This window comes from Furipterus horrens, unplaced genomic scaffold (assembly GCF_987537825.1).
Source record: "Furipterus horrens unplaced genomic scaffold, mFurHor1.1.pri manual_scaffold_3, whole genome shotgun sequence".
In the NCBI taxonomy this organism is placed as follows: Eukaryota; Metazoa; Chordata; class Mammalia; order Chiroptera; family Furipteridae; genus Furipterus; species Furipterus horrens.
In genome coordinates, this window is record NW_028327173.1 from 158,168,240 (window position 1) to 158,191,285 (window position 23,046).

The window sequence follows — 23,046 nt, forward strand, 5'->3', positions numbered from 1 at the left end:
TAGTATGTAAATATAGTAGAAAAATTTTGTAGATGGTAGGGATAAAATTTACTCCAACAAAATATAAAATTTATACAGTGGTTTACAAACTTAGTGATCTTAATAATAGCTAGAATTGAAAGCACTTTGGCTATAAAGCTGTCCTCCAAATGCAAGTTTCTCTGAAAATAGATCGTATGCAAAGTATTACATGCTTATGAAGAAATGTGCAGTGTTTAAAATAAGGTTTACAAATCTATTGGTTGGAAAGAGACAGACACAAATCTGGAACATATACTTATTACTGGAAGTATTAATGCCATAGGTGAGATAAAAATTTTAATGGTTTTCTACTAACACTTTCAAACAGCAAGGTGAAATAGTACAGAATGTTATAAAGACTCATGGGAGACCCCAAGGTCTGTGAGTAGTTCAATGTCTGATTTTCTGGTATAAAAGCATTTCCCCAGCACTCAGCTCACACAGGCCTTTCATGTCTTTGCAGCATCTCCTGAAAGGTAATGTATCTGCCTTAGAGGCTTGGATGTTGTATTTCACCCACTGGAGTTAGATTATAAAATCCCAAGAACTTGAGTGCAGCTTCAAAAACATGCAAATTAGCAAATCCAAAACCTTGCTGTTGCTTTTCCAGCATTTATTTCTATGTTGGGTATGTTTCTTGGGTGAGAAGCAAAATAGACAATCTCCAGACAAACTCATTCATCTGAAAAATATACTCCTTCTTACCTGTCCCTTAAATGTATTCCACCCTTTCAATGTCTGAAGTAGGATTTTGTTCTATTTCACAAAAGCATTCCATTCTCACGTAGTGCTCCTCAAATACATTGAAAAGTAGATTCAAGTTAACACAATTTGACTAACTGCTTAAATGAAGAGCTTTATTAGTAATTTGAGGACTGGTTAATGAGGCATTTAAATGAATACTTGCAAAAGTCTGTTTTTCCTGAAGGACCAGGGAATTCTCATTCCTACATGGCACATGAGGAAAATAAATAGTCAAGTTAAACCTATCTTCCAGGGTCATTCATCAGGGTAGCGGCTGAGATAAGAGAAAAACTGTGAAGCTTGGACCATCCTATAACATGAGTCATAAATGCTCTCATAATATTTTTCCTGCTCCCAGCATTTTGCACAAGGTCATAGAATCATAAAGCCTAAAAGATCCATTAGTCTAAACATGTCTAAATCACATTAAAACTTATCTGAAGGTCAAATGAACAACTACAAAAGATCTTTAGTTGGAGCGATTCAGGATAAATGCTCTGTTGAATTCTTTTCCTTAAGGATTTTTCCCCATTCTGAAATTCTTTGGCTACTGAAGAAAAAGAAATCTCACCTTTAATAGATAGACTATTTTAGGGTGATTGCTAATATGATGGTTAAATCAGTATGTACTAATGTTCACTTGATTATCACATAATCTTTTTGCACACTCATTCATTCATTCATTCATTTATTCATTCATTCAATATTTATTGACTGTTTACTATCACTACTGGTTTTCTGGGCACTGGTCAAAGAAGGGTGAGTGAGACCAAGTCCCTGCTCTCAGCAAATTGCTGTAACAGTGAAGAGACACAAGATAAACAAACAAACAAAAACAAAACAAAACAACAACAAAACCCACAAGGTATAATTTCCATTAAGAACAAGCACAGCAAAGAAAATGAAACTGGGTATTGTGATAGGACTGGAGGCATGTGGTGGGGGAGGGGGAGGTGGCACTATTAGTTAGAGTGATCAGGGAAGACCTCTCTGAGGAGTTGGCTTTGAGCAAATGATGAATGAAAAAATGAGAATTCTGGCTCAAGAAAAAAGTAAGGTCCTGAGATGGGAATGGGGATCAATGTGGTTAGTAAGGACAGAAGGAAGAATGATGAGCAATGAGGTTAAGCCAGGGACAAATCATATAGAAACCTGTAGGCCATGGTAAGAAGTTTCAATAGCCATTCCAATTGTTTATTTGAGTTTATAGAGTCAACCTCCACAGCTTGTTCTGAGTTAATTTTCTTTGCTTTCCTGTAACCAAAAGTAACTATTTTTTGATTGGAGTTATTGCTATTTTCATCTTGCAAATTTGGTATTCAATAAGCTCATAAAGAAGAATAAAGTTCCAATAAGTATTTAATCTAATCAATACACAGATAATTTTTGCACAATGTACAAAGCTATCTACTTAGCTTTTAGGACCTAAAAAAGACTAAGGAAGAGAAAACAATAAACTTAAATTGGGCATTGAAACTAGCTCTCTAAATCAGCTCACAAATGATATATACTCTCAGGATAGAAAACTGATTTCTAATTACACTTACCAAATTCCTAAACCTAGGGACCTTAACATCATGGCACATTTTGAAATAAAATAATAGACAATTCTGCCACAAACTGAAACCTCAATGAGCAATAAGTTACTGATAACAGCTCTTCCTGAGCTCTGTGCATTTATACCCCTATCTTGGTGCATCCTTGCATATGTTATTTTCCACTTTCCCCCCTCATTATTCATTTCCGCATTAGCTCTGTTAAATGAAATGCCCTGTGAGGACATTTTGTGAGAACAAGAGTACCCACTTACTTGTATTTTCAAGTAAAGAGAAGTATGAATGAATCAGAGCAGCAAGAAACTCTTCCATAATTTCAAAAACATGAGCTGTGTCATACCTGCACAGACTGGTCTCTCCAACAGGAAATTAGTTTCAAAAGTGAAACGTCAACTTCAGGTATATGGGCTTCATTCTTACCTAGAAATATACAGAACACATTTAGAGTTTGAAAATATTAAAAATAGATGCATCCCAATGGTCCTCAACTCCAGCTTCACACTGGAATCACCTGGGGCAATTAGTTTTTTCACAACCCCCAATGCCCAGGGTCAGTCTTCCAGAGATTCTGATTTAATAGATCTCAGGATGAGGGTGGGGTAGGCATTAATACTTTGTAAAAGTACCTCTGAAGATTTTCAGGGATAGCCACAGTTGAGAACCATTAATTAATTTATATGGATTTTTCATAATTATATTAATACATATTCACATTAAATCAAATTCATCTTTACAAGTATACCTTAAACCCATCTTTGTACCATTTTGCCAACAAAAAGCAATGACTAATATTCCCACCCGAAACCGATAACCAAATTTTATAATTCCTTCTTCATACAAATAGTTCCTAAAGTTGTACATTGTATCTCACACAGAAATCATATAAGCCTTCCTTTGATTTATCCTTACCTGGCTATACTACTCTGATCAATAGGTACAGCACTTCTGTTTCAATATGACTCATTTTTTTAATGTAGTGTTTCTTTAAAGTTTGCCCTCTTGAATCTTCTTTCTATCCATTTGCCTTAATGTTCAGTGTGAAATTTTAAGAGTGAGCTAAGGTTTGGTTTATTTAAATTGATCTATAGAGTGTCCAGCTGTTCCCTACACAAAAATGCACTTAATATGTGCCTTTTCATTAATTGAAAATGTACATATTATCATGCAAGTGAAAAATCAATGAATTAAGGCTTTCTGATAGATAAAATATATTATTTAGGTGACAGATCCCAGGAATGAGATAAAAACAATGAGGGCTTGTGCTGGAAGGAAAAATGACTATAATTGTCTATTTAAAGTGATGTATTAATATATGTTTGAAATCTTTCTATCAACTTTTAAAATTAATATTAGTCCAGAATGTATTTCATTAAATCACCATTTTAAATAGTAAATAGATAACAGCGAGTGTGTATTATATTAATTGTCAAGGGAAATGTGTTAGAAGGTAATGTAACTTGAGAACGTGAAAAATATATGTCTATAAGAAACTTACGACTCATTAATATCATTTTTTCCTGATGGAACATACAATATGAATTTGAAATTACCGAGATTAGTGCATAAAACATGCAAGTATACGCTATAATTCTGAAGTCACATTTTCTATTTCTTCATGAGCACAGCAGGTAAGAGAAATTTTTTTGATCTCTCTCCTTTCTTCCTCTCTCTTTTTATCGACCTTGTGACTTTACCATCAAAGCAAAGTATTGGTCTCAACTGTAACTACTTACTGGCATCATGGGTACTTCACAGTGCACTTTAATGTGATGTTAAAATTTTAATATGAGGTAGAAACGAGAGCCAACTTTTTTTGGCAATGTTAGTGAGTAAAAAGAATTAATTGCAACATCAGAAGGGGAAGATAAAAAGAAAACATCCCTGTTTTCCAGTATCACCTATTCGCCATTGCTGCTGACAGCAGTGGGCATTGGTTCTGGTCAACGCTTTAGAACAAGCACCACAGTGTTATTTTATTCTTCAGGCTTTGATTATAGAATTAGTAACACAAAATAAATCCCTTTTTTCACTTTCCCTTTCATCTTCCAATTATTAAAACACAAAACCACATTTCCTTATTACCAAACTGGACTTGAAATGCTGTAAGCGCCAACCTGAAACATCACTGAGACGTCAGTAATAACACTAGTTGCTCGGACTGCTTTGGTTGGGGGCAGTCATGGGAAAACCTCTATGGTTCTGGTTGGCAAATCTCTTGGTCTCGGCAGAAACCACCTATATTATGACTTAAATTCTAGTCTCTTTCCCAGTGTTATAAAAAGTAAAAATGAGGATAAATACCCTAAGAAACACTATTACCTAAGGAAAAGGCAAGCTACCCAGAATGGGGTCATATAGGGAGAAGATAACTTCAAATCATAAATGTGAGAAGTGGCCTGATATAATGGAAAAAGCAAGGCATTTGGAATCAGACAGAGTCATACTAGAACCCTGGCCCCTCTGCTTATGACTAGGAGTAAATCCTCTAACTTTCCTGACCCCTGGTTTTCCTAAGGGTAAAAATAGAGATAGTTCCTCCTACTATGTAGGGTCCTTTATATATTAAATGAGATAAGATATGCAAAATTATTAGCATAATTGTGTGAACATACCAGGCACTAAGTAATTGGAAGCTACAACAGTAACAAACTCTCATTTTAAAACATCCTAAATAATTCTTCTCAAAGGCCCTCTAAAAGGCCCCTATGTGGTGGTGTTCAAGTCATTCCAATGTATCAATAATCAACTATACAACTTTGCAGGCAACATACATATCAGGTCTGGAATATTATTCCCATTTTACAAATGTAGTAGATACAGCTTTTAAAGAAATAAAAGCCATGCCCAAAGTTACACAAATAGCAAGTGGCAGACCTGGATCTTGAATCTTAGCTATCTGCAAACCTTTTGTTCTTTTTGCTGTTGGTCCCTTAATCAAAAATATTTGCTTAATTCTTTGCAGGCATTGTTCAATGAACTAGGAACATAGCATTGCATAAAGCAGTCATAGAAAAAAACTATGAAACTTACTTTTTACTAGCAGGAGGTAGATGGAAAATTAAAAAAATAAGATATACAATAAGTCAGATAGTAGAAAGGTTTGTGGAAAACAGTAAAACAGGGAAACGGTAGGGTGTGCTGGGAGCAGGGAGGGCACCTTCATTGATGAAATGGCATTTGAGCAAGAATTGAAGGATGTGGGGTAGAGGTGAGGGGCCGCAGGCCAACCTCTGGTATCTGGGGAAAGGGAATTCCAGGCAGAGGAAACAGTCAGTGCAATGGCCCTGAGACATGCCTGTCATGTTTGGGTAACAGAGTAAAAAGGCCAGTATATCTGGACCCTTGGACGTGAGAAGGGAGTGCAAAGAGATGAGGTCAGATGGAGTGTGTGGGCAATGATGTAGGTAGAAAAGCCAGGTTATATATGGCCTTGTGGTTTTTATTCGGTGACACAGAAGCCACTGAAAGGTTTTTAAGCAGAAGCACGAGGTTCTGACTTAGTTTCGAATAGATCACTCTGGTTGTTTGGTTGAGACTAGAGAGCAGGAACCAAACGTAGGAGCAGAGGGGTGACTAGAGGGCTTCTGTAGTCATCCAGGCAAGAGGTGATTCAGAGTCGGGACAGAAGGTTCTGTAGTGGAGAGAAGCAGCCGAAACCTCAGATATATTCTGAAGGCAGAGCCAACATGATCACTAAAAGATTGGATCTGGCGTATGAGAGAAAGGAAAAGGTAAAAAGACACCAAAGTTTTTGGCCTTAACAAGTAGGATAGAATTGCCACTTACTGAGATGTCAAAGTTTTGGAGAAGCAGGTTTTGGGAATGAATTAGTCATTTGTCATAAAAAGGAAATCTAAACATCAAAACTGTCATTCAAAAGATTTCAAGGACCATTATATGACTTCTGAAATAACTAAAATTCTCTAATAATCACTTATTTGGTAATAAAGACATTGATGCAATAAACTTCCCCATAAGATCTTAATTTAATACACAAATATTTCAGACTTTCAGAAAGTTTCAGACTACCAGGCATTTCAAGGTTCATTTGATGAAATCATCATATTACATGTCTTATGTTTTACTTTAATAAAAATGTTCATATATATTTCAAAATTGTCAGAATAAAAAAATATGACCATGTGAAATGCAGACTAAGCCAAACAGTAAGTAGATATAGTGCTCATTCTAAACATTAGGGTGCTATCCAGTTATAGAAATACTAGTTATTTTATATCATAGAAGTAAAAACAGACTATAACTTCTTTACCATTTCGTAAGTAACTGTAGAAGCTTGAAATGTGCAAAATATCATTCCCAGGACTTTTCATTTTGTTATATACAGATTCCATTTTGAAAGAGCTGTTGAAAAAAAGATTTAAAGGGTATTATTAAAGATGTATGAAAAATGTTTTGAAAAACAAATTGAAGATATGAGCACATGCCCAATTTAACAAATTTGGGAAGTAAACACAGATTATTTTTAGCAATGTCTTCCACATTAATCTATTTGATGAATCTTATTTTCCCACTTTGCTCCTACCTAAAACGTTAATCCCAGCTGCATTGTGAATTTTAGTTTACCAGTATTATCTGGTGACTCACTTCTACAGGAGGGGTCTTGCTACTTTAGGTCCTGCAACTTGTAGCTATTGCAATACATTTTTGAGTCCTAATACGTTAATACCTGCAAAAAAATTCTCCTCAAGTATGGTCAGGACCTGACAAAGGCAGGCTTTACTCTAGTCCACTGACTCAGTAGCAACTTTAGATACTATCCAAGGATGTTCTCAGAGGCAGATAGCTCTTTCGTTGAAATTCACTTACGTCATGCACTGATCGTTAAATGGAGAAGGATTTTTCAACCTTCACAACCACAGTGAAATGATCAAATCTGTTGGAAGGATTTAGTGTGACAAATCTAATATGCATTATTTTGATTTCCTGCAAAAGGACATGAAGTCTCCAACAGCATATCAAATCAGAAGTGGCTGATTTAGGGAAGTGGTCTCTAATCTTGCACCTCCATTCAATAATTAGTTTTAATGGAGAATTCTCTAAAGAGTTAACGAATGTTTAGTAACAATTTTAAGGCCATTTAAGGAAGGCATGGTGAAAGCCCATCCTCTCCCCTAGAGGGTATGAGACACATCCTGTACTCCGATACTTTGTAACCAGGAACAAACTCAGAATGAACACCTCTGGCAAACAGTAACAGTTTCTCACCTGCTCTGTGGGATCGCAATTAAGCAAATAAATATAATTTGTTAGCAGCCCAAGTTTTTAAGATTTTGAAGAAATCTTAATGATATCACCTATCCCACCCACATCATTTTGTAAATGAGGAAAGCAAAGCCCAGAGGGCTGAGTTAACTAGTCCAAAGCCACATGGCTACTTAAACAAAAAATACAGAATTCATCCTTAGGTTTTCAGGCTCCAGGCTGACTCCATTTTTTTTTTTTAAATCTGTACTTTAGGTGCTACGTAGTTTTCTCAGTAATAGAAAGAAAAATAAAGAAGCCTCTCTGAAATTAAAAAGAAATTAAAATAAATAGAATAAAATAGAGGATAATAAAGTACTGAAATTTACCAGTCTATTTTCTCATTATTAGGCCTACAAACAGAAAATGGAAACTCCAGTGGCAGGCACAAAGCATTATAATACAGTAGTCCCTCTCTATATCACAGTTCACTTATTACAGCCTCACTGTATCGCAGGATTTTTAAAAATATCATATTTAATTGTTTATCATGGATTTTTTGCTATATCGTGGGATTTTGCGGTACTGTATATGTATGTTTTTAAAGTTACATAGGTTTCAGAGTGTAGAATAAATGTAAGGTTCCTATTATGCGGTGGGGGGGGGGGGTAGTGGTCTAGAACGTAATACCTGCCATAAGTGAGGGAATACTGTACTGAATCCTACTTAATCCATATGGACTTTCTTTGTCACCAGACTGTAGGTTCAGGTAGGGCAGGAACTCTTTCTATGTGTATTACAGTGCCTGGCACAGATATTTGTTGAATTAAGCTCTTATCAAAGAACAGAAATGTCAAGGACCATTTACCACCACATTTTAGGTAGTTCAAACAGTGTCTCTTCTATAAAGGTTTTCTAGATGTTTCATCTTACACTAATTATTCTCTTTACACTGACTACACATAATAACCTATACTACAAATGTTTTTTCTAGTTTCTTTACCTTTAATATTTTCTACATATTTCATGTACATTATCTTTATCATTTACATGAGTTCACATCCCAACGAGAAATTTATTTATATTTTCCCTGTAGGCTGTTGTTAAAGACACCTTCAGTAAGTACTTGGTGAACTGAATTAAATCTTCTAATATCAGACTATGAAAAATTACACTGAATTTTAGCAGTGGGAGAGGGTAAATTCTCAGAATCAAGGTTAGTAATTAATCAGGCTCTAGAATTAGACTGATGTTCAGCCTTGAGTCAGACTCTAAGAAGCTGAATTAATTTGGAGTTTGCTCTCTTCTCTCCATAAGCTTTAATATTCTCACCTCTACAATGAGCAGAACAATAGGACCTATAAACCAGCTTTGCTGTGCATGTTAAATGAAATCACGTGTTTAAAGGACTTACATGATGACCAGCAGATATTAAACACTCAAAATACAAGTTATTATTACTGAACTGTACTTTCTATAAATTAATTACCGATGGTCTTTTCTATTTTAATATGCCAAAATATAAATTATATGGTGGGATTTGAGGTATAAAAATTTTAAACTTTTCCTTTCCTTATGATATATAAAGTATATTATCATAGACATTTACTTACATGTTCTTTGTTCATACTTAATTGACAGCAACTACAATGGATTTCAAGGTGTATGTATATATGTATGTATGTATGTATGTATGTATCTATCGAATCATTCAGCATCCAGCACTCTGATTTTCTTGGCACATATTATAAGAGCAATGGATATTTGTTGAATTAATAAAATTTAAAACATAGATTTATTGCTTAAATTATCCTCCAGTCTCAAAAATTAAAAGAAAGATTTTCTAAAATGTGTTTGGAGCTAAAAAGGTTGTTGCTTATTTATTCTTCACATGAAAGAAGAAAGAAGGGGAGAGAGAATAGAGAGCTGAATATAGCAAATAATAATAATTTTTTAATGTCTCAAATAAGAATAGCCAAAATCTCTAGGCATGCCTTACCTATCAGTTCCATATTCCAATTCTACAGGCATGTTAACTAATTTGTGAACTAAAAATAGTCTTCTCAATAAATAAACTATAGTGTTCGACTCATGCAAAGAATCACAATTATTTTCCAGTCCTTTTGGCATCCCAGCATGATTTGAAAGAGTGGATGTATATTTATCTGACAAGTCCAAAACTTTCCTAGAAAATAAATTTCCATTTGAGTAGTCTTTTGTCATTTCTGCATTGCATAAATCCCAACCTGGCAGCATCAATGAGAAGTGATCTTCATTTGAAGCAAGTCCTAAAAAAACTGGACCCTGCAGCTTCAAAATATTGAGATGCTTAATGCAGAGATTATCTAATTCTTTATCCACTCCCCATGGCAAGAGGCAAGATAGGAGCAGTTTGGCGGCATCAATTATGAGGTTGGCATCAAATTTTCTGGATGGTGTAGGGTGTGTCTTTTTGGAGCTCTTCATTTTCTTCTGCCTTTTAATGCCGTCATTTTCTTCTACAACTGTGACGGAATTATCTCCTTGGGCTGGGGTTTCACTAACAGGCTTGGCTTGTGCCTCTGCTGAGAGGGGACCACAGGCAGTTTTATTTCTTTTCAGCGTCAATGTTTTCTTCTCTACTGTAGTTTTGGCTCTTCTCAGGATCTCACTACCATAAAATGAATTGGGAGCGTCACTTTTGCAGACTGGAGTTGACAGCAGAAGTTCAACAAGATTTTCCAAGTCAAACAGAAGGATATGAAAACCAATGTTACTCCATTTTGTTTTCACAGATAAGACATTAAAAGGACCAGAAAAAGTCTTGGCATCAGTAACCTAAAGGAGATTAGAAAAAAAAGAAAAAGGCTTTATGTGCCAAAGTCCTTATTTTTAATTGATTTTATTAAAGGTCTCATAATATTAAAATGGCATAAACAGAAAGTATTAAGTAGCGGTACAACTAAGAGCAAGTCATTTCTATTCCTTTGCCTGAACTATAAAAAATTATCCTCTAAATTACATTATATATTTTAATGTATGAAAACCCTTTTTCTTTTCTTGTAAAACATTTGTTTTTCCTCTAAAAATAAAAATTAGAACCTATGAAATAAGAAGGCATCTTACTGACCTCCTTTCATATACATTTTCATATCTTCCTAACAATATAGCCATGAAGACGTACAACAGGGGAAAAGTAGATTTAAAAATTAAGGAGAACAGTTAGAAGACTTGTAAGAATTTAGAAAATCTTTAACAAAAATGGTCTCTTCAAACCAGTTTAAAATTTTGTTTAAAAATTTAAGTAATTGGAAGCAACCTAAATGGTAACCAGTAACAAATTGTGTTTATTAAAAGCTCATTTTGTGAACCTGCAGCTGTACTTTCTCTGCTTAAAATGATTTTGCTCTAAAGATTGGTGTGAGGGTCTTCCACACTTCAGTGAGGTCCCTGCTCATTTATAAAGCCTTTCTAAGGTACCATATCCAATGTATTACTCTATCCTCTTCCTTTATTTTCTCTGCCGAGTACTTATATAAAATAATTATTTGTTTACTGTATATTTCACCAATAGCTGAAACTCAACCTTTGGAGGAGTGTTGTATATTGCTTTGTTCCCAGTGCCTATAAAATAATGCTGCTATATAGCATTGTTAAGGGGTTCAATGAATACTTGTTGAATGAACAATTAGCACGTATGTATAATGGACTACCATTCAAATATTTTGAAATAATGCTAACTACATTTATTGGAAAATGTATCCTATAATGCAGAAAAATAATCCCCTTTTAATAATACCATGTGTGTACAAGTTTATAGGTATTTTTACATATTGACATATATAAGTATATAGTATATACATATATATTCATGAAAGACATGCACTAAAATGTTAACAGCTATTAATTAGAAAGAGAGGGTTAAAATAATCTTTAAACTTTAAGGTTCTCTTATTTTTAAAAAAATTAGTTTTTGGATTTTTTTTTTTTTTTTTTGCTGTGGTGACATATTTCATCATCATAAAAATAAAAATTAAAAATATTAAAAACTTGAGTATACAGAACCAAAATGGGATAAGTTTAAGAAACACATTTTTCTATCAATAAAATAGTATAAGACTATAATTATTTTTTTAAAGATTTCATTTACTTCTTTATTTTTAGGGAGGGGAAGGAAGGGAGAAAGAGAGGGAGAGAAACAGATTGGTTGCTTCCCGCACACACCCAGGCAGGGACCTGGCCAACAACCCAGGCCTGTGCCCTGACCAGATGGAACTGGTGATGTCTTGATTTGCAGGACAAACCCCCACCCACTGGGCCACATTAGTCAGGGCAGTGTAATAATTAATAAATAATTTTTGCAAATCAAAAGAAAAAGAAAACTACAGACTGAAAATGGGCAAATAGGATCAATAGCAAGTCACAAAGGATGACATTCAAATTAAAATATGAAAAAAAAAGTTTACAGCCAGTAATAATCAGGAAGTGAAACTAAGTATAAGGAAGAAAGTCATCATCACACAAAAATATTCACTAATGAACGGATTAGATATAAAATTAGTACCAAATCCTCCTTTCTCTCTCTATGAATTTTCCTGTTCTGGACATTTGATAGAAATGAAATTATTCAGTATGAACTTTTGCATCTAGCTGCTTTCACTTAAGCATTGTTTTTGAGACTCATGTTGTAGTATGTATCAATATATTTGTTTTTATTGCTGCTTCTCTATTAGCTTTATACTGGACAAATAATCATATAATTGAAGAGAAATAAAAATTTATAACATGTCCATTTGTGTGAGATCTTCTTTCGCATATTTCCTTTGCACATTTTTTTCCTTCCACATTTTTGCCATTTGAGCCTAGGGTCATGCATGGGTCATTTTAATGCGGCCTTTAACAGAACATCTTTACTTGTCAACTTCAAACTCAGCCTGCACAGCACTGTCAGAGTAATCTAGATTTTAAAAAAAAGGGCTTTGAACATACTACTTTTACATTCTCAAAAGTCTCCAAATGCCTATAGAATGAAGTCCAATTCCAGTGAATGGCACGCCCAGGTGACCAGTCAAACCCTTTTTTCCCTTTCTTGCATAAGGTGGCCTCCCTTCCTTCTGCATTTGGTCAGATCCTTCTATACATTTGACTTATTCCCACATGTGAGCCTTTGTCTCTACTTGTTACCTTAAGAGCCACCCTCTTTTCAGGCTCTAGCCCAAATCCAACATCCTATAGTTCACATCCTTACCCACTCCAGTCCCATATCTTCTCTCCCCTCTCAACTCTTCAGCAATTCACTGTACCCTAGTGAATCTTTAATGTTCCCCAAGGAACAATATCCTTTGTCTTCTGGTGTGAGTTTTTTGAGAGCAGGATTCCTGCCTGATTGTTTTAGCTACTTCTCAAATCAATCATTTTACAAACAATAGTATTTATGAAAATTCATGAAAGATTTTTATATTTCCTACACAACCAGGAAAACAAATGCATAAAATAGTACTAACGAAAGAAAGCACTTTGTTTTCCTCTAAGTCAAAAAGTGAGTAAAAGCAAACTATATCTTCACGGTTACCACTTCACCAACAAAAAGGTAGGAATAATTCTTAAGATATATACATCCAATCTCTTACTGTGACATTAGACAGTCTTTTTCTAGAGACGAGAGGGAAAAAGCTCAGCACCAAAAGGGGGGCTACCTAAAGGCAGATCTGTCACTGCCTAACATTCTCGGTGCCTTAGCAAAGTCAGAGATGCTCAGGTCTCATCTTTGGTCTAGCAGGGCTTTCATTTTCTTCCATTCAGACAACAGAGGGTTACGCTAAAAACAGAAATATGAGACAAAGAACCATGACATTTCTACTCCACTGCAACATGGCAAAGGCTTATTTTAAACACGGCCCTGCAAGTCAGAAAAAGTGACATTTAGTCACCGGTACGACAAATATCCTTTTAGATTTGTGATCAGAATTTTATATTGGATCACCATCACATTCTTTGTTTGCCAATGCTTTTTACCAAAATTACAGGGAAACATACTGAAAGTCAGAAATTTTTTTTAACTTTAAAATATCAAGAAGGTATTATTTGTGTTCTAAAACATGCTTATTAAAAACCCCGGTTACTGCAACACCAGCCTCCTCACTAAGAAAGTCTACTCCATCTACTGACATGCCTGGTAGCACTCTCCCAGTGAACCAGGTTTAATTCTGCATATTATTTCCCCTTCACTTTCTTCAATGCCTCTCACACCAAGTTCTCACCTTCACATTTTATTAATCATTCACTCATCCATCTATCTATTAAATGTTTACTAAGCATTTACTATGTGCCTCCTGCTGCACCATTATGTGAAAGACTAAGGTGAGCAAGACAGAGCTTCTGAAGCATGCAGTTTACAGTCTTGTTCCCCTCACTCGAATCCTTTCCTGCCGTCCTTTCCTAATTTTAATCTGTGCCTGGCACAGTTGCCTGATTCCTCTGCTGTGTATAGTTTGTCTTGGCCTTTCAGCCTTTTCTGATTTCTTTGCCTCTGAGTCTCTTCTCAGACTGAGAATGCCCTCACAACCATCAATAGAAATTTTACCCCTGAAGAGCACTCATTTCCCCAAGAGACTTAACCTCATAAACCTTTTTGATTTTTCCCTTCCAGTTAGAATCTTGCTTTCCTTGGATGTTTCGTGACATCTTACATGTTTTTGAACATTCACCTTTTGCCATCATCATATGTTAAGTATCCTTATTTTCTTCAACTCTAGTCTCTAAAGAGCTGAGCTTGTCTCAATCTCAGTGCATTACACCAGCAAGAATTTGTTCTGCTAAGATTTCATGAAGTATGAGGATTTTTATATAAGACTTCATTGAGCCTAAAAGTGCTGGATAAGCTGAGTCACCTAACCATTGAGGACAAATGTACTGATTTTATGGTTTCCTCTAGTATCTATTCAGTACTGAAATATAACGATTGAAGATGTTATTCCAGGTCTTTTTGAAATAAATAAATAAAAGCCAGCATATTTTTAACAATCATTATTAAGTATACTTTTGCTTATGGTAACTTGGGACTCAGCCCTTGGATGTTAGTTCTGTACATGTCTGTAAACCCATCTCTAACCTCTGTGTGACCAGTGAAATTCACTTAAAAAACTGTCGTCTAAGTGAAAAATAAGTATCTCCGAACACTAGCCCATTTAAGCACCTAATTACAGGATCAGTGAAGAGTCAACCTGCTCTATAACAGATTGCCTTTGTCAGTGGGTTCCCATCTACACAGAGCTTCGCTTAGGGTGCCCCACTCTGGCTCCTGGTATATTTGGATGTCATTGCCTTGACTTTGAACTATGTCCCCTCAAAATATTATTGATGCAGAATTTGGGCTAGTTTGGAAAAGAGCAAAAGTGTTCTATAAGTAAGCCATCTCTCCATAAGTTACAAATGAAAACCACTGTTTTCTATTCCTTGTCTGAAAACCAAAACATTTTTCTGGTTCTCTTAAAAATTCTTTAAAATAGAATTTCAGGGTGAAATATTCTGGTTAAATAGTTATACTGTGTGTCATGCAAGGTGACACAAAACATACTTCAACCAAAAGTAAACGCATATATTATTTTGTTATGCCATTAGTGTTCAGCATTTTAAAATATTTATTAATCTGATAATAGAAAATTTGCATTGATTTTTTTAGTGAAAAGAACCTCAATGCCTATTTTTTTGTATTATAAGTATTAATCTTTGCCCAATTTCCTATTTATCTTTATCAATGTGTAAGAGTCCTTTTGTATGTAAAGATATTAATCTGGTATTGAATATATTGCAGATAATTTTCAAGTCTTATTAGGCTTGAAGTTTATAGATTGGGAGCCTTGAAATATAATTAAAAAAATTTTAAGTAGTAAAAATTATATATTTTTTCATTTTTCTTTTAGAAATTTTGTGACTCTTAGGCCCTTCACAACCCCATTAGTAAAAATATCACTATATATTTTCTTCAAATAATCTGTCTTTCTATATTTAAAACTTTCATTCATCTGAAGTTTATTTTTGTTAAAGGTAGAAAGGGTATTATCTTATATTTTATCCAATTATACAAAAGCCATTTATTAACTTTCAGAATTTTAAGTGCCATTTTTTTCCTAAGAGCAAATTATGACTTATATACATGCTCCTTCCTGGAGTCTTTTATTTTTTTTTTATTTATCTCTTTGTCTGTTCTTGAACCACTATGCACTCCACTGCAGATAGATAGATCAATGGATGGATGGATGAATGATGTTTGACATAAGAGAAGGACATCCCATGCCCATTATTCCTTTTTTACCTAATTTTCTTACTCATTTTATATATTTATTTTTTCAGAAAAATTTTGTAATCAACTCATTGTTTCCAAAAACCCACCAAGCAGAATTTGAAAGTTATTGTTACTGAATGTATAGATTTATAACTATGCTAATCTTTAAAAGACTGTGTTTTCCCTCTGGGGTTGTATTATATTATTAAATTAAGATATTTTTCATGTTTTTTAGTAATTTTTAAAACGTTTTCACATAGCTGTTGCATATATTCTTATTAAACTTCTATTTTTTATTTTTAATTGTTATTATCAAGATAATTTATATATTTATTGTATTTTCAAACTAGTGGTTTTGTATTATATGAGTTCTGTTTTCAGCACTACTATGCTTAACTTTATTATTTGTTTTATTAGGTCTTCTGTTCTATTCATATTTTTATATAGAGTATTCACCATTACTATATTTAAATAAAAGTTATTTGTCCAATTCTTTTCATTCTTAACTTTTTTATTTAACTTTCTTTGGCATTTGCTAAAACATTAAAAAGAAGTTAAAAATAGTAGCAATGCTATACTATTATAAATTAAATCCATATAATTATTATTGTTTTTTTAATTTAAAATTATTTGATTCATACATTTTCCTAATATCGGATAAGCTGGAATGGTTTCCTAATTCCATTTATGTGCATAGCCACCCCTTTTTAATTCCTGGTCATATAAATTAGATTTATATAGTAATATCAGGTAAATGAAAGAATGCTGGGTCCATTTTGACAGCATAAACTAATAATGATTGCATATTAACAGATAATTCTAAATAGCTTCTCCCATCAAAGATTTCTGAAAGAGAAAACTAAAGCAGTACAGTACCTCTCTATATCGTGGTTCACTTACAGCAACCTCACTGTATCACAGGATTTTAAAAAATATTATATTTAATTATTTGTCGCAGATTTTTCACTGTATTGCAGGATTTTGCTGTACTGTGTATGTATGTTGTTAAAGTTACGTAGGTTTAAGAGTGTAGAATATGTTTAAGAACATAAGTAGTGTTTATAAAAGTGTGAAAGAGGTTAATAAGGGAGTGGGAACAGTTAATAAGGGACTGAGGACGGTTTATAAGTGTGTGGGAAGGGTTTATAAAGCCTTAAAATACATATAAATACTAAAATAAATGTAAGGTTCCTACGTCATGGATTTTCACCTGTCACAGGGGGGTCTAGAATGTAATACCTGTGATAAGTGAGGGAATACTGTATATATTGGAAGCTTGGTTAAAAAATCTAACCAGGTTAGTCCTGGCTGGTGTGGCTCAGAGGAATGGGTATCGTCCTGCAAACTGAAAGATTGCTGGTTTGATTTCCAGTCAGAGCTCATGCCTGGTTACAGGCCAGGTTCCATGTTGGGGGCATGCAAGGGGCAACAGATCACAGATGGATGTTACTCCCTTTCTCTTTCCATCTGTCTAAAAATAAATAAATAAAATCTTAAAAAAAATCTAACTAGTGTAATCTGGTAAGGACAAAAACAAACAAACAAACAAACAAACAAGTGCTCCTTCTCTTTGGAATGATTCTTAAGTTGTATTTATATAAAGAATAGCCAGCCACATTGATTTGGGGGAAATGTCTTTATGTGGTCACCAAATATCTTAGTCAATTTAATTTAATGCATATTTATTAAACTGAAAAAATACCTAGAGAAAACCTTCATGTAAAAATAAAAAAGAAGTGTATAATTTAAACCAAAGATAATGAAATGCTTGAGGACATGAGCTCTTTCAAAGCACCATACAACAATAAATTGCCATATATCTAGTAACTAATCAACAAGACCAAGTTTGTAGACTACCTTCAAGAAGTATGAGTGGGGGAAATAAAAATGAACAAAAAGCCAAAACAGATTTTAGAAACCAGGGCTCAAAAATCAAATGAAAAGACTTACAAAATTTCACAAAGAGGGAGCATTACAATACTATCTTTTAATGACAAGAGCCAAATATAGTTTTTCCAGTGAAAAGCTTCTATCCTTCTTCTCATGGCCTGATACAGAAAAATGCCTGCCAAATATGTCTCACTTAACAAAGCAACTTGTAGAACAGCATCTATAATATATTATCTTTCTATATGAAAAAGAAATGTATACACATGTACACAGACCTCTATGCATGTTTTTATTCTGTGGTCTAGGAAGGAACACATCAACGACATCATAATAATGGAGACCAACACAAAGGCAGAGGTTTGAAGAGTGAGAGAGGTTTGCTTACTATCCATAAATGTCATGGTCCTCCCTAAACTGCCAAGCACTCATTTCCTAAAATTCAGCCTTAATCCATTAGTGATACATGAAAACCAATACTGCTACATTGTATTTTGGAAAGTCTTAGATTACAACATAAACCATATCTGAAAAGTCAAATTACTGTATATATTACTGACAGGATGTCCAGGAAAAGAAAATGCTTTCATATTTTCCCCCTCAAATATATCAAGACAAGCCATCTACTTAACTGATTTAATACACAAAACCACATAAAAATTTCATGGAAAGTACAACCTAAATGCTATTTTACCTATCTACCTTCTCTGAAGACTGTTTACCGTTGGGATTTAACTTATTCTGGGAAGTCTGCTACCTCCCTTAAAATACATATTTCCATTAGCTGATGGAGAATCCCACATTGGTTTACCCTCTTTCCTAAGACACTACTCATTTTTCTAAGAAGACACACATTCCTGATGAACGAGCTCTTGCTTTGTCTGCTGCTTTGCCCTTTGGCTGATTTTAGGGTAGATATACAAGTTAGAAAAAATGTTAATTAATGTAATTATAATAATGTATTTTATCCAGTGCTAAAAGCTTTCACACAATTTCACTTTAAAATTATTTGGTCTAAAAATTCAAACTCAGAGCTAAACCAGATATTGACTTAAGAATTCTTTGGTTTATGAATATTTATGACACGGGGCATACTGCATGCGTGTTCCCCATGTCAGCAGTTAATTACTTAATTAAAATAATAATAATTCAGTGTTTATTGAGTATAAAATTTTAATTTAGGAAGTCAAGCAATCCTTCAAAGTGTAGAAACAGTTTATTAGGATTCTTTTTATTTCTGAAATGCCTTCTAGCATTCAAAGCTGAAATTCCTACTTGTTTTGAAGTGCAAAGCATTATGGTTTCTAAAATAGATTCAAAGTAGCTTGGGAAATGCTTCCCACCAAACTGCCTTTGGAGTAATCAAATACAGACCTGAGGGCCTGGTCAAAATAAAAGCAGCTGATGGAGGAGAGGCTGACTCTGATCTGGAGCTTTCTAGCTCCTCACAGATCTAGTTTCAGATAGTGTTTGCATAAACAAAAGCTGAAACATGTGTGTGTTTGTGTATACAAGACAGAAAATAACACTTTTCAACAACTTATTAATTTCTATGATTTAAACTAAAATGTCTAAATTTTAATTAAAATGAAATTTCCATGGTGTATTATAATAACACATCACTTAATTTTAAATATGAAAACTAAATGTATCAAAGACTACTTGATCCATTAAAAATGCATACAGTAACAAACTTTCAATACACTATCTCGACCCTCGGTATGAAAACAAAATCAAGTGTATTATGTTTAATTGTAAAGCTAAGTTAATATTACTTTCTGTATATAATTATTTCAGGAATAATTTGTCATGAAATTAAGCAGATGAAGTAAACACAAACATTTGAGGAAGGTGGGAGTATCCAGATGCTTACTGAATTTTACTCATTCTATATAGGTGGGGCTGTTTCAGAGCAGACACAACCAAAAACCAAAAACAAAAACTGCTCCTTTCATATATAATTGGAAATGTAAAATAAGATTTATTTTACCCTGTCTGTGTTTGCAATTAGGAGATTTTCTCCTTTAATCTATCTTTTCTCAGAGCTATATACTTTATCTTCAGATATTTTTCTGAAAAAAGTCTGGATGTTCAAAAGGGCTCATTTATATTTCTCCATGGGAATTTTATCTTCATTGACAGAAACTAGTAACTATTTTTAAAAGGACTTTTTTTTTTATTGATTGGCTAAATGAAAAAGGTCTACAAAGGGCTTTGCTCATATTGCACCAAATACATTTCAACATTCATAACAAATGACTGAATTTCATAGAAAACCATAAGCAGGTAGGGATATACTGGTTACAAAAAGCATGTATCTTACAAATATATGAAAAACTATTGGTGAAATGACAGGAATGAACAAATATCCCAACAACGAATAAATCAGACAATAAGGTGTAAATGAAAGGGCCAGCCATTTATTTTTAGACCCGCTGATCCCAAGGGTTGCTAGAGATAGTTGTTGGCAGTAAAAACTGTCACCCTCTGAAGGGTCAGTGGAAAGCAGCGTGATTGGCAGCGCAAATAGAAGACAAAAGAGAAAGCCTTCAATCTGCAGCTGATGTACGGGAAGAACATGGGGAGCTGAGTTTACAATAGAGATGACATTACCAAGCTAATGGCACCAGCAATCATGGGGCCACCACGCATCCCTGGGACCAGCAGGGCAGCCATTTTCGGCTAAGTGTTAGAGTACCTTTTTGTTTTCTCTTACCACTGCAGGGGTACAACAACCTAGTGGGGGAAACCCACTGACTGGTAATAAATTACTACATTGGATACTTTCTATTTTCTTTCAGCCATAACTTTACTATGTATTCTTGCTATCATTACCAATTAAAGTGGAGCCTGCTTTAGCAAACTGTATCTAACGGTATATCAGTCCCGATGCTCCAACTGCTTTGGCAAGTATCACAGGGTCAAGAGGCTCCTTTGACCTTTATCATCTAAGTCTTTCTGACCACTCACTATTTGAAGCAATCACGGAGGAACAGATGGACACTTTCTGCGACACTATAACGCTTAGAATCTAAAGATAAATGAAATTGATTCAGGCTTCCACCTGGTTTATGGGTGTCAAATATTGTTTGAGTACTCTACAAAAACTCTAGTTTTAATATACACGCTCTGACTCTGGCTAATGAACAAAATTGCTTGCTTCATTTATAACTGTAGGTTTTGCTTTTTCGTTCTGAGGAAAAACAGAATTTTGTAAGGCACAACTACATGTCACTTGGTTACATTTGATTACTATTATAACAACTCATTTAAAAGGCGGGATTTATTTTTCATTACTGTGCAATGATATTATTGCACAAGTTTTTATTTTTATTAATGGTGCATCAAAAAAGTTATACCTTATACAGATAAACTAAGACTATAAGTTTTGGATGAAGCAAAAATGAAGATTTTAATTTGGTTTAGACATAAATTTTTCTCTTAAACTATGCCATTCAACCTGCTAGAAGGAGGTTCTAGTGCTTTACATAGCTGAATGTGAAAGGAAAATGTTTAAACATCAGCTTTGTACTTTATTAATCCTTTGTGTTAGTATATTATCATGGTTATTTAAATATTTTGAAATTATTTTTTTAACCTTAAGTAGAAGATTTATATATTTCTCTTCACTTGGACTAAAGGCTCCTTTATATAAAGTAACAGTATAATTTATCATTCACACCAGACCAATTTTGAGAGTGAAATAGTGCACTATTAAAAATTATATTGAGTCCTGGGTGGAGTGGCTCAGTGGGTTGAGCATCATCACACCAACAGAAAGGATGTCTATTTGATTCCAGTACAGAGCACATGCCTGGGTTGCAGGCCAGAATCCCGGTTGGGGACATGCAAACAGCAACCAATTTGGTGTTTTTCTTTCACACATTGATGTTTCTCTTCCTCCCTACCTCGCTCTCTAAAAATAAATAAATAAATAAAATCTTTAAAAATAAATCATTACATTGAAACAACAGGCATGTACTATAATTGTCCCAGTGAAAATGGTTGTATGGTAACTCTATCTTAAAGGAATATGGCAATGAGTATGCTGATTTTAAAAAACCTTTATTTCTATATCACTTTTGAAATTTGACTATTTTTCTGTAAATCACAATTATAACTGTAAAAGCATTTTTTTACATGACTAAAAAAAGAGATAGTTTTTAAAAATTTTCTGGTCAACAGATGTAGTTCCAATTTTTAAAAACTTTTCATTGTACTCAATGAGAAAATAAAGTCGTGGTCAGAATATTACTAAATCATTTAATATTTTTATTTCTATATTTTGAGTTTATAAAGTTCATGCAACTAGTATTCTGTTATGATATTTCCAAAATATTCTCTCAGCAATCAACTGAATTTCTGTAAGGCAAACAGATTTGGTTGCAGGTAAGTGAGAAAAAACAGATATAGTTGCTCTAGAGATAAACGACTCACTGCTTTTTGAAGAACTTATAAGTTTAGAGAAAGAAGGGGAGTCGAAGAAGAGAAAGAGATGAACAAGATTACCAAGGGGTGAGAAGGAATGTTTCAGGGCACCTGAGATTGAGAATTGGCTAACAAACTAGAAACAAAGTTTAGGGACCCTTTCAGGACATTTGGTCCTGTCCAAAACTCCAAGGAGACATTTAATCCATGTTAAAAATTCCTTCAAATTTTATCCTATCAAAAACATCCATGAGCATATTTAGTGCATGACAAATGGTCCTTGATATTTGGTCTGCCAGAAACACTGACACTTAGGTTCAAATAGCTCATAATGTTTATTTATATTTTTGGTTTACCAGATTAATATAGTAAAATATTGTGTCCTATTGGTCTAATAATTGTGTTATGGCTACATTGCCAATAAGAACTATTCTTGTCTCAGACTAGCTGACAATCTTTGTGGTGTGGACCAAATACTTCTGTCGATATTTTGGACAGGACCAAATGTCCACTAATCATTAGGGACAACTACATTCTTTGCAACAAAAAAGAACCACAAGTAGAACCATGTCCCCAGCTTCTGAAAAGGGATAAATACCAAATACTAGCTTCAAAGTTTCAGGGTCTTTAAAGTAATTCCAAAAAGCAAATGCACAACACAATCTTCTTCCCATGCAATGAAATACTGAAGTGACAGAAATCAACTCCAGGGAAAGGCTCTAAGAGAGTTCAGGAAAAGAAATGGCAAGTTGAGGTATGGCCAAATAAAAATTGTGGAAAATAATTTATAGAACCAAATGCTATAGATTGAATGTTTGTATTGCCCCCAGATCCATGTTAAAACCCTAATCTCAATGTGATAGTATTTGAAGGTGGGGACTTTGTGACATCGTTATGAAGATGGAGTCCTCATGAATAGGATTAGTACCCTGATAAGAAGGGGCC

General features: G+C 34.1%; 1 protein-coding gene across 1 annotated transcript in view; it reads right to left on the reverse strand.

The window, feature by feature from the left end:
• Positions 1-23,046, reverse strand: part of WDR72 (WD repeat domain 72) — a 178,704-nt gene that overhangs the window by 80,645 nt on the left and 75,013 nt on the right. Inside the window, exons 14-16 of the mRNA XM_090270624.1 lie at positions 9,523-10,340; positions 6,592-6,683; positions 2,662-2,741 (exon numbers count right to left, since the gene is read on the reverse strand). Of these exons, the coding sequence (XP_090126750.1) occupies positions 2,662-2,741; positions 6,592-6,683; positions 9,523-10,340 (990 nt within the window). The remainder of the gene's footprint in view (positions 1-2,661; positions 2,742-6,591; positions 6,684-9,522; positions 10,341-23,046) is intronic.